The sequence below is a fragment of the Homalodisca vitripennis genome, chromosome 5 (genome assembly GCF_021130785.1).
Source record: "Homalodisca vitripennis isolate AUS2020 chromosome 5, UT_GWSS_2.1, whole genome shotgun sequence".
Taxonomy (NCBI): Eukaryota; Metazoa; Arthropoda; class Insecta; order Hemiptera; family Cicadellidae; genus Homalodisca; species Homalodisca vitripennis.
The window spans coordinates 79,185,125-79,201,431 of NC_060211.1; the positions used below are offsets into that span (position 1 = coordinate 79,185,125).

Consider the following 16,307-nt stretch of genomic DNA (forward strand, 5'->3'; position numbering starts at 1 on the left):
AGGTTTTATGTGTGCACGGTGTTCTTGAGTACGTCCCCGTCCTTATGGTTGTTCCAGGTGTGTAAGTCGATAGCCACATGATCAGTGATCTTCATAGTTCATACAACAGCGAAGAGTGATAATGGTGTGTAAACAATTTTATCACGTCAACAAGCGTGAAGATAAGAAACGGAAAGCTGACTGGTTGTTGATTATGTAGTTGGCCTTGAATAAAAACGAACGTCAAACTGTTTTGTTTTGTATTCGCATTTCGCGCTGCTTGTGTGACTTGTGTCATGGATAGAGCTTGTTCTCACTCAGTGAACAAACTATTTTAACACCAAATTGTGGCGTGTTAATAATTTTCTAAGAAGTTGACGCTATAACTTTTTTATTTGCTCTTAATGAATTTTGAAAGGTTCGTGAAACATTTTAATAGTTCGTTAATATTTTGTTGTGGTGATTTAGTTACTCAGTTGATTGTAGGTGTGTTTATTGAAACTTCGTCGTAGTAAATCTTGTACACACGCCCGTCTGCTTGCTGTGTATTGAAGCATCGTGGTTGTTTATCGTACATCGAACTCCTCTTGTCTCTTTATTTGTAAGTAAACACATGTTTTCCAATTACTAAAATAAAAATAATACAGTTTTTAGTTTATTTTATCTTAATATAAACTAGAAAAATGTGTAATGTTAATATATTTAAAAGTAATGACGACTCTTTGTTCATGAAGGTTATTTTCTTTTGTTTGGTTAATGTTTCAACAAAATTAATTAAATGTAATTTTTAGGTTTGGCAATTTAAAATGTCAGCATCTCCAATCGCCCGTCAAGCTACACAAAGTCAAAATATTCCTACTAGAAGAGTACTTATCACAGATCCATCACAACTACCAATTGATTATTCTTCTACACCTGGTGGAACTCTATACTCAACAACTCCTGGAGGTAAAAATACCATTATGTCTATTTATTTGCTTGTATCATTAATTTTGCAGCAATGCATATTTGAAACAAAATTCAGACGAAACTGGCACCTCTAGATACATAATGACCTTGACAGTATTTAGACAGCTTGGCTTAGGTGTTGGTTGTTTACAATTTAAAGCCCACTTTTTGTGTAATCTAATTATATAGATAAAAAAAATTGTAATTGGAATACTACTTTGTTAAGGCACAGAATAACATTTCTTAGCTAATTTTCCTGTGAATATTGACTTAGTACCATTTATTAATAATTCATTACAAATCAAGGAGTAAACCACTAATTGTAGTATTTAAAGAGTGAAGGTCATAATTTACTACCAGTTTACCTCTCTCCTCATAGTGATATTAATCAACAACTTGTCTATATGCAGATGAAATGTTACAACAATAACTAACCCTTTCAGTTCCGCAATTCTATGCTAAGGTCATCAATAAGTTTGTGGAAGATAAAATTACATCTATTAATCCTATACCTGCTGACTAAATTCACCTGTACTGCTACATGAATTTAGGATTCTACAAGGATAGGCCTATCTTGAAAGTAAATAATAAGTACATAAAAATTAACACAGTGCAACGTATAAGCCTATATATTTTTTCAGCAAAAGCTACAGAATAAGAAAATGTATTATGATTAAAAAAGCTAAAAATCGTTAGTTATTTTGGATAATGTTTACATTAGCCATGTCAGCTATAACAATCTAAAATCACTTTTATAATTTTCATTAAATAGTATGTTTTCATTTCCATAAAGAATTTTTGGCGGTCGTGGCCCATATTTGGTTGAAATAGGTTATATCCCAGTTCATCAATCTAGGGGACAGGGGGGATTCAGGGTTTCTGGGCGTGAAGATAACTAACTAAGGTTTGGTAGGCATTGGTGGAGCGGATAAACAAGATACCAATATTCACATGAAATATTCATATGAAAAAAGTACAAGGAATTGTAGAGGTAAGAGTAGGGCTACCAACTGCATTATGATGATAGTTTTATGAGTTTTTTTTTTTGTACTTTTCCTCTTTTTCATCAGTTTTGCAAAGGTTTTTGGTGAAGTTGATTGTTAAGGAAACAGAATTTTTATAAACATTTGCCATCGTTCAGTGATACAGAAAATCAGTAACATTACGTTTCAAGATCTGCAATCTGAAATCCTTTTTGGGTAAATAACTAACCTAACACATAATTACAATCTAGGTTAAAATAAACAAATCATACCAGAGTGTTTTGAAATGCATAAGTCAGGTGTGTCAACTTCATAAACTCTAAAACATGCACTTAATAAAAACAAAGCACAACACTAATTCTTAAAACTGATTTTGTATCACTGAACAGTGGCAAATGTCCGGAAAAGTCCTGTTTCCTTCACAATCCTTTCATCGCCCAAAACCAACTTCAAACAAAGAAGTTTGATTGTAGTTTTTTCCTTTGTGCTCATTTGTACGTCTCTATGAAATTATTTTTCCTATTTCATGATTGGTCAGATTTGCTGCTTAGTACATTTCAAAATAGAGACGTTCTTTGTGTTTTACTGTTGCCATTAGCCATTTTATATTCAATTTATGCTATGTTTGTTTGCTATTAGCTTCTAGAATACAATGTTGCTATAATTGTGGGGTAGCACTGAAGCTGCTATTGTACCCCAGCTGATGGCTGGAGACATTACTGTTAGCCCGTTCAACTACTAGTGCCTTTTACAAGATAAAAATGCCTTCCTAAAATTTTGTTGTTATCTAGATATTTAATTTTTAAGCATTATCTTTAAATAAAACAACAAATATTGTGAAGTGGTTAAAATAAACATTTATCGTTATCTCTTTAGTTATCTACAATAAAACAACTTGCATAAACATTGACTCCCATAAGAAACGTTTCCAGCTGACGATATGCAAATCTAAAATCATCTGTAGTCTAGCGACATTGTTCAGGGAAAATAAAGACAGCATAGAATAAGTAATTAAGTGGGTTTTATAACATTTATTACTATATAAAGTAATTGGATTTTATATGTTTGTGGTAAACATTGACCTAACCTCGTGTAGCACGAAACGTCAACAACACAACAAGCACTACTGGGCGGCTCGCTGACATAACGTGGTTTTATGGTTTAATCAAGGTTGAAGCCTAATCAAGAAACCATTGAACAAAAAAAAAAGTTACTGATTGTTTAATATTTACAATATATCCAGTAAAAGTTTTAGTTTTTAATATTCAGTAGAAAACTCCTTGTTATCTTTAAAATAATTTAGTATAATTATAATTATAATAATAATTTTTTTTTTGACTTTTGTCAAAATAAAAACTGATGAGCTTATCTAAGTAAACTGTTGAACCTATCGTCCAAATTGACATCCATCTCTCATTGGCGTCCTCTACACGCATGAACATTCAGTTGCACCGTAGGAGTCGTTCTAGAGACAGAGTCCAGTTGCGGTTGCTTATTCCTTTGTTCTCACAGTAGTGGAAGTGTCGACCCCAGGTCTCTACATATGCTCTCTTTTCTTGTATTCATTGTATAGTGCTTGTTGCTCCCATCAGAGGTAACATGGTCCGATTTCGGTAGCTTACCCCTCGTGATGTTGCTCTCCACACTTGTTCCTACCCCGATGCCAATGAAGATTCTTAGTGAAAGTGACTTGTTCTTCCGTGGAGTCCACTGCAGCCCTAGAGGCCCTGGCCAAGCTGGAAGTTCTCCCCTCTTGGATAAGTGAGTTGGCATCTATGCATCCTTTATACCTCATGCCTTACCCATCCTTCCATCTATGGATGTCTCCACATTTTAATTTCATTTGTAGCTCTCTCTCCACCTTTTGTTTTTGGTCAGAAGCACAGGATGATCTGTGTCGGGAAAGTACCGATCAGAAATCCTCCTGGCTATCAGTGTGGGCATCTGTCCATACTTCTGGCGAAAAAAAGAATAACATCCCCCGAGATAGTACTCTCAATTCAAGCATCAATTGAGAGCTCGTATGGTTATCTTTAACGCTGCAACTGGTGATTATTGACGCATTAACTACGTTTTCAAATGGCACTAAGCTATTTTCGATGTATTCACTATGTTACAATATAATCTCTCACAGCAAGTCTAGTTTTACTTTGTTTGAACTAAACCATACCTAAATTTAAATATAAAGATCCAAGGTTTCATATTATACTGTAAAACAATCTTCGGTTATATTTTTAATTAGAACATTTTAAACTTAGGTGTTCACATTTCTGATTGTCATTTGTTCGTGTAGAGTTTATGTTCTACAACATAGTGAGTGTTATTACTGAAAAAAGTGTATTCTTGGCTTTCAAAAACATTATTTTAATAGCTATTTAGTAAATAAATGTTTATACCATACTTGTTTGAAAATGTTATGTAAAATCCTAAAATGCCTAATGTGTCGAAACAGCTTTATTAAATGTTTTTATTATTTCACTTTATCGAATTGCTCTAAGCAACAGTATCATCACTGAAAATTTTATTTTTATTCTGTTGCACAATCATGGACTCAGCTAGTAGATAAGAATTATGGATCATCTGGTTGCTGTGTCGTTATCTCGGTTGTTATTACACCATTGTCAATACTAGTGTATTGTTTGCTAGTTATTTGGATCTTTTAGACTTTTCATTGTTTAGTGTGTATAAATATACAGTTGTGTTGTGTTTTATAAATTAGTAAAGTGAAAAACGTGAAGGTTTGTAAAAGATTTTAGTTAATTGATTGCATTTTTGTGAAACTTAGGTAGGCCTATGTTCATATGTTTAATATTATTATTATTGAGTAAATAATTTATCGTACATTTCAAAATGAGTGTTAATTTGAACAGTAGTGGCATTAGGAATGTACTGGGGAGTTAATCAGAAGACAATGTTAGTTTGGTAGAAATGGATGAAGTCTTTATCTGATGAATGAATTGCCTAATGAATTAATTGTGCCTGATCCTATTGACTTGGAAAAAATAATAAAAATTAAAATGCATTGTACATTTCTATAAACTTCTATAAATGTTCTAAATATATAAGTAATTTTAGGATGAAAACAAAATTGTTACCTAAGAAAGGTTTCTTTTACATATATTTAACTTTTAGAAAAAATGAGTACCAAATGGAAGCCAAACTGTTATAATTGCATACGGAATAGTGCAATATGAGATTGTGTAGTTTTCATAAGTATATTATTCAAAAGTACAAATAAACTACTTTTACTCAAATATTTTTTGATAGTTTGTGAGTTATATTTATTAAAAAGCATTTTATACAACAGGTGTATTCAAATAAATTTCCCATTGTCTGTCAAGGTGCTATACATTGGAGAAAAATGTATTCTTTACTATTTTTTTATGTTATTCAGGTTTTTAAAAAGTAAAACTCAAATGATTCAATATTTCATTATTATGTTGCCAACTACATGTATTTCTCTACATTGAAATTTGTATAATGTCTATTTTAAAAAATATTATGAGCAGTGATTAAAATAAAAAACATTGACAAAGCAAACATATGCCTGCAATTTTGGGAAAGATTATGGTCCAGTCCGATGTTAACTTTGGTACTACTAGTAACATATTTATGAAAACATAATTTAAACCTACTTATAACGTGTAATAACAATTAGTAGATAGGGACAGAGTTGCCTCCTTGCCGACATCGCTTCCTTTTTGGAGGCATAAAACAAGAACTGATCATCATAATGACATGTAATTTTCACAGTAAGTCAAATAAAGTCTATTCTTTCTAATAACATAACAAAAATAATGGCCTACAGATAATACCAAAGTACCTTATAATATAAGGGTTAACTGTTGTAATTGTATGTTGTAATCTTTTCATACTGAGATATGTTATTCACAAGGAAGATTATTCAATAGAATTATCTGTTAAGTCCTGTAAAAACTTAACTTTTTAATTTTATCACCACTTAGTAAGTATTGTATAAAGGGTTAAAAGAAAGAAGAAATTATGTGGGTGAACTGACATGGAATGACCTAGTTTTAAATATCAAATAATGTTAGTAGCAAATACTGGTAACATGTGTTACCATGCTTGTATACAATGTAAACATTTTCTTCACAATGACTATGCTGACACAGTGTTGTTGAAGCTCTCCTCGAGATTTTGGGTGTTATCATCCAAGTATTTTCTTGCTAACAGTTTAGATTTTGTTAAGGCTTGGTAGATTTCTGTAATTTTCAAAATTACATCTTATTGTAGGCCAGCCACGGTAGGTCTTTATTGTCATAAGTTTTATTTTTAGCTTTAACTTTTTGTTAGCCTCACAATTAGTTTGTGCCCTTATGACTGACTCATGCTGTAGATTGTCATTTGTTGTCAGTTTATGAAAAAATGACAATGTCCATATGTTTATAGTCCATATGTTTTTCTTAATTTTTCGAACACTTTTGTCCAATTGCAAGTCTTTCGTACATGTGTAAATTGGCCCTCACTAAGTCTTTCCATTTTCTCAAATAACTTTCCGTCTGCTAATTATCTTGTATCGCTAAACTAATTAGCTAAGTATCACTTGAGCAACTATACACTTTTCCCTGTAGCCCTGCCACGCAATGGTACATGTTCTAGAAGAAGTCACAGTTATAAATCTTTATTTACATATAATATCCATTAAAAACAGTAACTGCTTCAGCAGGAACCTCATCACAGCACCTCAGACGGCTTTAATCAACCTAAAACAGATTTATTTTGTGCGTTCTTGACCCTTGGGAAGAGAAGGAAGTCGACTAAAACCATGTTTGGACTGCAGGAGGGTTGCGGCACTGTCAAGTTGTGCTTCATCACATAGTTCAAGAGTGGTGTGGCTTGTTGAGCATTATCAAGGTCAAGCTCACGTTGAGTGGTCTCCTTCACTCGGAGGACCCTTTTTCATAATTTTTCATAGATTTTAAAATGTAACATATTAATACTTGTAGCCTAACTATCCCAACACATACTACAATACATCATTTTATGGTGACTTGGTGTGTAGACTTTTATTATTTAAACATTTGTGTCAACCTATATTTCTAAATAGACAGCAAGAATGAATTACATGGTGTATGCCCAACCATAGAATTTGGCTGAGTGTCGAAGCCTGTCATTCTGTAGCAAATTTTCTCTGTTTGCCGGAGCATGTAAAAATTTCTCTTCCTGTTTATTGTTTGTCATTGCATCTATCAATAGACTTAGAATTTTGCATTGAATCTCAGCGAAACCTGTTTTACAATGTGTGGTGTACTCCTACCTCGTAATTAATTGACACAATAATTATATTTCAAGATCTCAAAATAATTTCTTATATTTCAGGCACCAAGATTGTATATGAAAGGTCCATGTTAATGCATTTAAGAAACTCTCCAATGGCCCAAACTCCACCAAAAAATTTGGCAGCAATTCCTGAATATCTCATCAAAGGCCATGAATTTGTTGACCATCCCAAGGAAAATGGCCATGACTCATCTAGCCCTGTGAAAAAAGGTAGGTTTTTATCTACTGGGAGTTTTTTTCACTTCCTTGACATCAGTGTGGGGCAGCACTGAATGTGCTATTGTACCCCTGCTGTTAACCCGTTCAACTACTAGTGCCTTTTACAAGATAAATAAAGTTTCAGTCTTTCCAAGATTTTGGTGTTATATAGGTACTTTTATTTAATTTTTAAAACATTATCTTATAATAAAAAACACTGTTACAATGAATAAGTTTTCATTTTGTGAGATTAACTTCAATGAAACAGTTCATCTTCTTGTTAGATTTATACATTCAGAGTTTATTGATCAACTCGGTGTGTTCCTTTAACAGATGTAATTCATATATGCTTTTATCAATGGACAGAATAGAAGAGTTCAGAAAAATTCAATAACTTCCAAACCTTTTTAAGAAGTAAACCTTCAAACAAGGTGCACACTGCATTGCAATAGCATTTTAAACAACTTATGTTATCACAGGATCGTCTACTTCAATGATCTACAAAAGTTTCTTTACATAACATGCAGTATTATTGTTTATGGTTGTTCAAGCGGCAGAACTGGATCTTCATAACCAATGTCAAGGTTTCGAGACTGGCTGAATAACTGAATAATGCAGTGTTCCACAAACAGGCAATAGCTTTTGAATAATGTATAAGATACCTCACGTGACTTTTTGATCAGAACAATTTAGCCACTCTTCAGTATTGTACTTAGTTAATAAGTGTAAATGTTAACTAAACTATTACCTTGATTCAGTTGGCAATTTAATTGAAAAAATTAGTAATAAATAATACACATTGTTTATTTATAATTTTAAGTTTTAGTATATCTTATTTCTTTTGGAATTTAAATAACAAATTTAAAACAAAATAACTAGATGGAAATATCTTAATAATTAATGTTTAACACATATAAAAAACTCTAAATCAATGTTTAATACATAGAAACTACAGTTTTATTTAAATATTGGTTTATTTTTTAAATTACAAATAATTTTAAAGGTCTACATAACATGTAAATAAACAATACCAAAAACATTTAACTTGGGTGATCGTGTAAAAACTGGTGGCCATTAAAATCTTTTCTGTGGTTAATGGATATTAAATCTTCCTTTGATGGTAATTTTATCAAATCAAATAAAAGGAACAATTTCATGTGGTGAATTCATCAATGCTCACAGGAAAAAGAGAAAACATGAGAAAAATCAATATTTAGTATCAATGAAACTAATAAGTATATAGAAAATGTACTAGTAGTTAGAGTGAATGCTACATAGTAGTCATATTTTATAAACATTTGAATGAATTTTACAAAAATGCTTTCATTGTTTTGGAAAAAACTTGCCTTAACAATTTATGTTGGTTGTCTTCAGTCTGGTAACGAGTATATTACATCTATTTTATATTTATGGAATCAAACAGTACAAAAATTAAACAAAAATGTTTTTATCATGTTGTGTCATTTAGTTTGCAATAAAAAGTATACAAGATTTGTAACAATCTTAACTCTAGAATCAGTATGGGAATTTCCTGTACCGGTGTAGTATTTTAGGGTTACTGGTAGTGTTCTTTTATTTCAGACAATTATTTTAACCTTAAACAATGCTCAATTTTTAAAAAATATTATGTGTTTAAAATAAAACACGGAAAAAAAATTATTTTATATGAATATTATAAAAAATAAAAATTTGTTTAGTCTACCTCGATATATTCCAGTGTTAGTCTACCTCGAAATATTCCATAGTCTAGGTGACCTTGAGCGTACTCAGCAAAGTATACATATTGTTGCAAATTTAATGCTGCTTTCAAAAATATATAGGTTGTAGCCTTTTTTCTTAAACATGTTTATGTTTGTTTTATGTTAGTTTATTCTGTATTTGTATAGTTGCCCCTCTGTATTCCTATTTGCCCGAGGACACATTGCTCTTCCTGTCAATCCCTGTTTGTTAGCAGGATTTAAAAAACCAAACAAAACTAGTATGTTTGAGTATATGGGCATCCAGCGATAGTGCAGATATCTGGCAATCACCAGTTCCAGAGTTAAATAATTTTTTATTACTAATATGTTATAGGAATTTTAGTGTCATATCTTCTAAAGTAACTCTCTATTAACAAATTTTCCTAGAAAAAACTATAGTGGTCTCTCTCTAAGTGTGCATTTATAGAGGTGAAGTGTAAACTCTCTATAACTTCACCGCAACTAGATGACGGGCAAAACGTAATGTAGAAAACCCTTTTCTTTACAATTCTATGTAACCATTCTTGAAGTTTTGGTTCACATTTTCAAAAGGTTTGCATGGTTCCTAACACAAATTCAATTTATCTATATTTAAAATTTAATCTTTTATGATTTTTAAATGAGAATTTTTTAGAGATTATTATTTTAGGAAAGTTTTCAAAGCATCTAGTAAATGAGTTATTTATTTAGCACACTTTTAATGGGTTTTTAAATACAATATTTTTAAATAAAAAATGGTTATTTTTGTACTAAAATATGGCTTTTTAAAGTTTAATTTAATTTGGCATAACTAAATCGTACTTGCATAAACATTTATTTTCCAAAAAACCCACTTTTTTACTTTGAGGCGAGTAGGGATCGTAAATTGGAGAGTAACGCAAAAAACCAAAACTGTTGGAAAGTTAGAATATTTATATTTTACAAAGTGAAAGTATAAATAGTTTTCATCAACAAACTGAGAATATAAAATATGTATAGAGCATTTTGTCTGAATTATATTTTTTCCAGACATTGAAGATGAGAATGACCAATTTGAGATGGATATGTAATGGAACTGACAGAGAGATGACTGTTGTTTGGATGTTCAAATCTCATTCTGGGCAAGCTGGGATGAGAAAACATCATCGTCATCGTGGCCTACGCTCCTCCAGCTTACATTGCTTTTGTGGAAATTGAACATCGAGAACATGATTTTACTGAATGGCTTTATAATAAAACACCCCTATTTGAATGGATCAAGTGATATATTAACAAGTAATGGTATTTTTGATTTTTTAAGTTTTAGATTTAATAATTGTTATATTTTTAATCTTCTAATTTGTGTTTCCCTTTTGATTATTTTAGGTATATTGTAAAGGAAACTAATTCAGTGAGTGATATCCAAAATAAGATGAATCCATGTGATGGCATGATTCTTGTTTCTGGTTAGGTTTAGGGTTTAATTTGAATTTGTGTATTTAAATCAACTAAATTTATTAAACAAGTATAACCACAGTTGAAGGTGGTTTTGTAAACAAATTTTAAAATGAATGCTTATGAAAAATGTTACCTATGTACATCAGGATTATATATTATCTTATATTAATTTTCATTTTTATAATTAATGTTAGTTCTATGTGCCTTACTTAACCTGTTTTATAGCATTTTAAAAATATGTCTGTACACAATGGTTTTTATATGGATATGATTTATCTTGCATTTAAAGATTTCTTTAACCAGTTATTGCTGAGGTTATTAATTTTTCGTGCATGATTTTGGTCTCTTATACAATGTTTTATTTTTTTTGTTAAACATTTGTTAATAACTGCTTCATATGACTATTTCTATGAAGTTAATGGCTCTGAAAATGTAAACAACTTGACATTGTAGTTAAGACGTGAAAGTTACAGTATATACGGTGCATTAGTTGGAAATTAATGCTACATGAGATAGTAAAGTTGAACATGTTAGGACACACTGCCAATACCTTCTCGAGTCACAGATGTCACTTAAGTGAACGTCTTTCTTCTCATCAAGGACTATTGATATTTAGATATAAAAATTTGTGGTAGTAATATTTGGATGTTACTTTTTAGAATTTAGATGATATTAAAAACTAACAGTTTTAAAAATCCTAGACCCAAATGTTTTAATGAAAACCCGGTGATTCTAGTATTTACTTAGTAAATATTAGTGACAAGCATTAAGTAACATAGCAATAAATCTATGTAATACTCGAGTAATCTCGGCTTAGTGATATTACTGCCTATTTCATGAAATCAACTTGTTTATGTTATTTCTGTATCAATAGTAACACGTAGCAAAAAATTTTGACCATCACAAATTACTATAGTTTATATTTACTGATTATGTTTTATCTGTTTTAGGACATTGAATGTCATTTTCACGGTTTTGTTGCTAATTTGTTGCTCATTATTCTAAACACTAGTCATGTAATCAAAGTCATAATAGTAATGTAATAAATCTCTGAATGAATGTATGTAAAAATGTGCCATCGGTTTTATTATCCATTTTGATTACAGTTTGTAAAATATACTTGTGAGTGTACATCTTGTTTTCTTCATTCAACCTCTCTCAATAAGCACATAACAAACACAGGATAGACAAGAATGAGCGACTGGAGTATTACTGATAGGCCTATCGCAATGTCTTTTCACTTTGTGCCATGTGTGTTTATGGTATCTAAATTATTGTTTTAAATGCTTTTATTTAAGACAAACTTTTTCTTGTATAAGTTTTGACAACCGTGTTTTGATACAAACGGGTTAGTAACATTTGATTTTTTTTGTTGACTGCAGGTCTGTGGTATAACTTACTCCAAATACTGAATATTGCGACCAGGGGCTAAAAAGTAAAACCTATTTAGAAATATTGCAGTATCAAAATTGTTGCTAAAAAAAGCAACAAAGTATCAGTTTGTGCATTCTCATTAACATATAATAAAACCAGTAATTAATTTAAAACAGCATATTTTAGCAATGCTAAAATGATTAAAATGTAATGAAATCAAAATCAAAAAGAATCTATAAAATCTAGGGAATTTGCTATGTAGAAGATTGCATGCAAGTCTTTCTACTCATGTCCAGTATTTATGAATATACTTGCCAATCATATTCTCTAGACATTAAAATCAGATTTTGTTTGAACATTTTATTTTTATTGGTACATGCACTGTAATGTGGGCTGTGGACACAAACTACTATTGTTAACTGATCAAACTTGGCATAGTTATTACGCATATTTTTGATTGAGTTGACCAAGTTTGTTAAATAGCACTATTTAATTATAGTCATTTACATTTGTACACAACTTTCATTTTGTCTATAGCATAATACAGAAAAAATTCAAATATTTCTGCAAGTTTTGAGAAATGCACAATGATAGCAGTAATAAACTGTATGGGGCCATTTAGATCTATTGAAAGGTACAACTGTGTATTTGCTATGAAGTATTTTAAAATTGTTATTGAATAATTTTCAATTTAACTTCTTATGAATTAGACACAGCAACAAGACTTGGAAAAGAAAAACAGCTAAATGAGTGAACAGAATGATTGCCTTCATTCTTAAGAAATTAAATTAAACTCTGCTAGACCTACACATGCATTGAATGAATTTGTGAGCCACTTGAATCATGATCATAGATTACTTAAGCCATCAGCCTATTTTGATGGAATGTTTCCGTCATACGATGATACACACTAGAAATCCTCAACGGAAGTACAAGGGAAAAACACAAAGGAAGGAAGGCCAAAAAAGTCTCCATCATTATAAACCTATTACAAATGATGAATGAAATGAATTCTTTGTAAATATTAATGATAATGTAGATACACATATTTATAATGTAAACATGGTATATCCTGTAGGTATATTAAGAGCATCAGATATTGCAGCCCCACATTCACTGTTTTTGAGTTGGTCTGAGGTGAACATAGCCGATGTGTACTATTGTAAATAAGCTAAGCAACTCGAAGTATGAGGATGTTATGGTCTCTCAAACTTTGCACTTAAAAAAAGATTAAAGACATATCTTCTCTAATAACTTGCTTAATCAACTAAACTCTCTGAGAAGTTGTCCTCAGTTCTTCAAAGTTACTGTCTTTGTGTCTATCCACAAGAAAGGTGGCAAGGCAGATATAAACAACTATCATCAAATTGCCCTTGTGGCTATTTGTCTACAATAATCTAAAGCGTTATGAAAAAGCAAATAGTAAATTTCTTTGAGCATTTCACTAGTTCACACCAGCTCAATATAGATTTAGAAATAATGACAACCATTAATAATGATACCTGTGCATCTATTTTAGATTTGATATCATACCTCATGATGAAATCATTGAAAAATTACATTACTATGGTGTTGAGAATAAAGAACTCTCTTTAACTTCATACCTGTCTGATTCACTTACAGTTTGTAAAGGTAGGTCTGAAGACCAGTCTGCTCTTCAGCGTGTTACTTGGGCCCTGTTGTGGGCTTCTTCTGTTTGCTGTGTCTAAATGACTTGACTAACAGAACTCTACTCTATGCAGATGGCAGGTGAAGATCCTGATTTGATCAGTAATTAATTTATTTGTGTGAATGGTTTCATGAAAATAAATGAAAAGTTAATCAAGAAAAAATTGTTTTTAGTGTTAAGTAGTAGCCCTACTGACTCTGAAAATAAATCAGTAAGCTTTAAGGAATTAATCTAGATTTAAGGCTTACCTGCTCTAGACTTTACAAATTTATCTTTTATATAAAGAAATTCAAGTTTAAGTTTACTTATCAGCACCTAATTTTTACTCTCACGTTATGTATGGCAATATTCTTTGGGACAATTCTGCTGTTGCAAAGGAAGTATTTATATGTGTCTAAAAGCTATCCGTTGTCTCATAAACTTAAATGAGAGAGACTCTTGTAAACCTCTATTCATAGCATTAGCCATACAAACATTATGTATTTATATTTTACATAGTGTAGTTTTTATCAAAGAAAATCTGACCTCGTTTAATTTAAAACAAATTTGCACATTCTCATTAAACTAGATATTCAGATTTAATTGATGTGAAGTATACTAAGTTAAGCAAATCTAGAAGTAGTTATATCTACATTGGGACAAAACTTTTCAACAACTTACTTTACAGTGCCAGAATACATTGCTTAACATATTCAGTGCTGCTGATGATGTTCGGCGCCAAAGGCCAGTTTTAGCATGCTCAGATTTCCCACCATTTTCTGTTGAAACCTGTCAGTCCGTTGCAATTAGTGATACTGTTCAGTCATATCTGAAGGTTAGATTTTATTTTGGTACTCCTTTTAGAGTGTGTACTTAAGAGTGATGAAAATAAAGGAAACTTTCTAGACCCTAATAACCTAACGATTATTGAAATTGATTTTGATTATGATTCCCAGTCTGAAGAGAGTGTTATGGTTGTGGTGACAGTAGAAGACCAACAAGTGATTCTGACAATGTAGTAGCATTTGGGTGTTTTGAGTGGATTAAGTTTGAACCAAACTGAAATGGTTTTATGCAACTTAGAGGAAAGTTACATTTAGATAAATGTATTTACACAAAGTAAACAGGAAACATAACTATTGAGAATAAATAAACAGGTGTTTTAATACAGAAAAGATATAACGCAATACTACATTCAGAACCTTTGATCAGAATGAATGTATGCAGGAATTATAAAGTTGGTAAAGATTGACAAGCTTTTATTACTGAAGATGCTAATGTATCTGAACATGGAATAGCAAATGGATATCTTGAAAACTCATTGACGATGGTTAGAATGTGTTTGTTTCGTGTAACTGAGGGAATTGGTCTTTTGAAATCAATATTATTAGTCTCTCAAAAGGTGCCAGAGCATTAACTAATGTAGTTGTAGTTTTGCGATAGAATCTTGATTTGATTTCTGCGCATATGGAGCATTCCTCTATAGAGTAGGAAAGATACTTGCTTTTCAAGAAGTGAAACATTGCACAATACCTGGATGTCCAATATCTGTGTGCATCTGATAAAGTTTTTCAGTTTAAAGAGAAGAGGAAACATGTGAAAAAGCATCTACAACATTTTGTTTGCCAGATCGGTAGACAGTTTCATAAGAGTATGGTGCTAACTCCAGTTGCCACTTCAGGATTTGGTTTACTTTTCCATTACACTTTTGGTTGAACATGTACGAAATCGACTTTTGATCTGTTATCAGCTTGAACCGCCGTCCAATCAGGAAATGTGTCCACTTTTGAAGGGAATCAAATATTGCGAGGGCTACCTTTTAAATTGCTGGCAGTTGTTCATATTTAGTAAGGGTTCTTGAGAAGAAACATACAGGTCTGCCATCATGTAATAGCATGGCTGCTATGGCGTAATCAGACATATCTGTTGCAACAGTGAAAGGGATAGTCTCATCAACTACACTCATATTGGAATTCGCTATTTCTTCTTTTAAAGTCTTGAAGGCAAGCTTTGCTTCAATATTTAAAGGGAATGAATTTACATTAGTGAGGAACTGAAACTTTTCAAAGAAAGTTGGTATACACTTGGAATAGTAAGAAAACATACCAAGAGCTTGTTTAAGACTTGCATTGTCGTTTGGGTCGGGGAATTTTAAAAGAGACTTAAATCGATTTGGATCAGGGCTCATAGACATGTTTTCCTTTTTCGCAATATATTCCAGCACCAGGATGCTAGTTTGTGAGAATTTACATTTGTGTTTATTTACAGGGAGATTGTATTTCTTGATTACTTCCACGAATCTGGATAGATTAAGATCATGTTCAGCCTTGGTTTTGACCACCTATCATCCAGATAATCAAATGTATGTGAAATAGTTTCTAATTTTATCAAAAGTTCTTTGAAAACAATAACAAGCTATGCCATTTGTAACCCCAAAAGGAATACAAGTGCACTGGTAAAGATTTTTGTTAGCTTCAAATGCTGTGAATGGTCGTTCTTTAGGAAGGATTAGAATTTGATGATATACTTCCTTTAGATCAATTGTACTAAATACTTGAGCAATGTTTGATACCAATGATTCTATATGTGGCAAAGGATATACATCAAGTTGTGTGTACCTGTTAACAGTTTGTGAGTAGTCAACGCACAAACATCTTTCATGTCCATTATTGATAACGATTACTTGGGCTCCCAACGGCGACCTACTGGGTTCAACTATTC

The 16,307-nt window shown here is 31.6% G+C and overlaps 1 protein-coding gene across 1 annotated transcript; it reads left to right on the plus strand.

The window, feature by feature from the left end:
• The first annotated feature begins 246 nt into the window (after window positions 1–246).
• On the plus strand, window positions 247–11,695 carry LOC124362405 (eukaryotic translation initiation factor 4E-binding protein). Its single transcript, XM_046816864.1, has 4 exons — window positions 247–580; window positions 771–927; window positions 7,251–7,421; window positions 10,157–11,695. Exons 2-4 carry the CDS (start codon window positions 786–788, stop codon window positions 10,195–10,197), a joined length of 354 nt encoding a protein of 117 aa, XP_046672820.1. The 5' UTR covers window positions 247–580; window positions 771–785; the 3' UTR covers window positions 10,198–11,695.
• The last annotated feature ends 4,612 nt before the right edge of the window (window positions 11,696–16,307 follow it).

What these genes read in the sequence shown, in the direction of transcription:
- LOC124362405 (XM_046816864.1), top strand. Translation starts at nt 786, where the DNA reads ATGTCAGCATCTCCAATCGCCCGTCAAGCTACACAAAGTCAAAATATT. An exon ending in ATACTCAACAACTCCTGGAG is followed by an intron (nt 928 to 7,250) that starts GTAAAAATACCA and finishes CTTATATTTCAG; the next exon opens with GCACCAAGATTGTATATGAA. An exon ending in ATCTAGCCCTGTGAAAAAAG is followed by an intron (nt 7,422 to 10,156) that starts GTAGGTTTTTAT and finishes TATTTTTTCCAG; the next exon opens with ACATTGAAGATGAGAATGAC.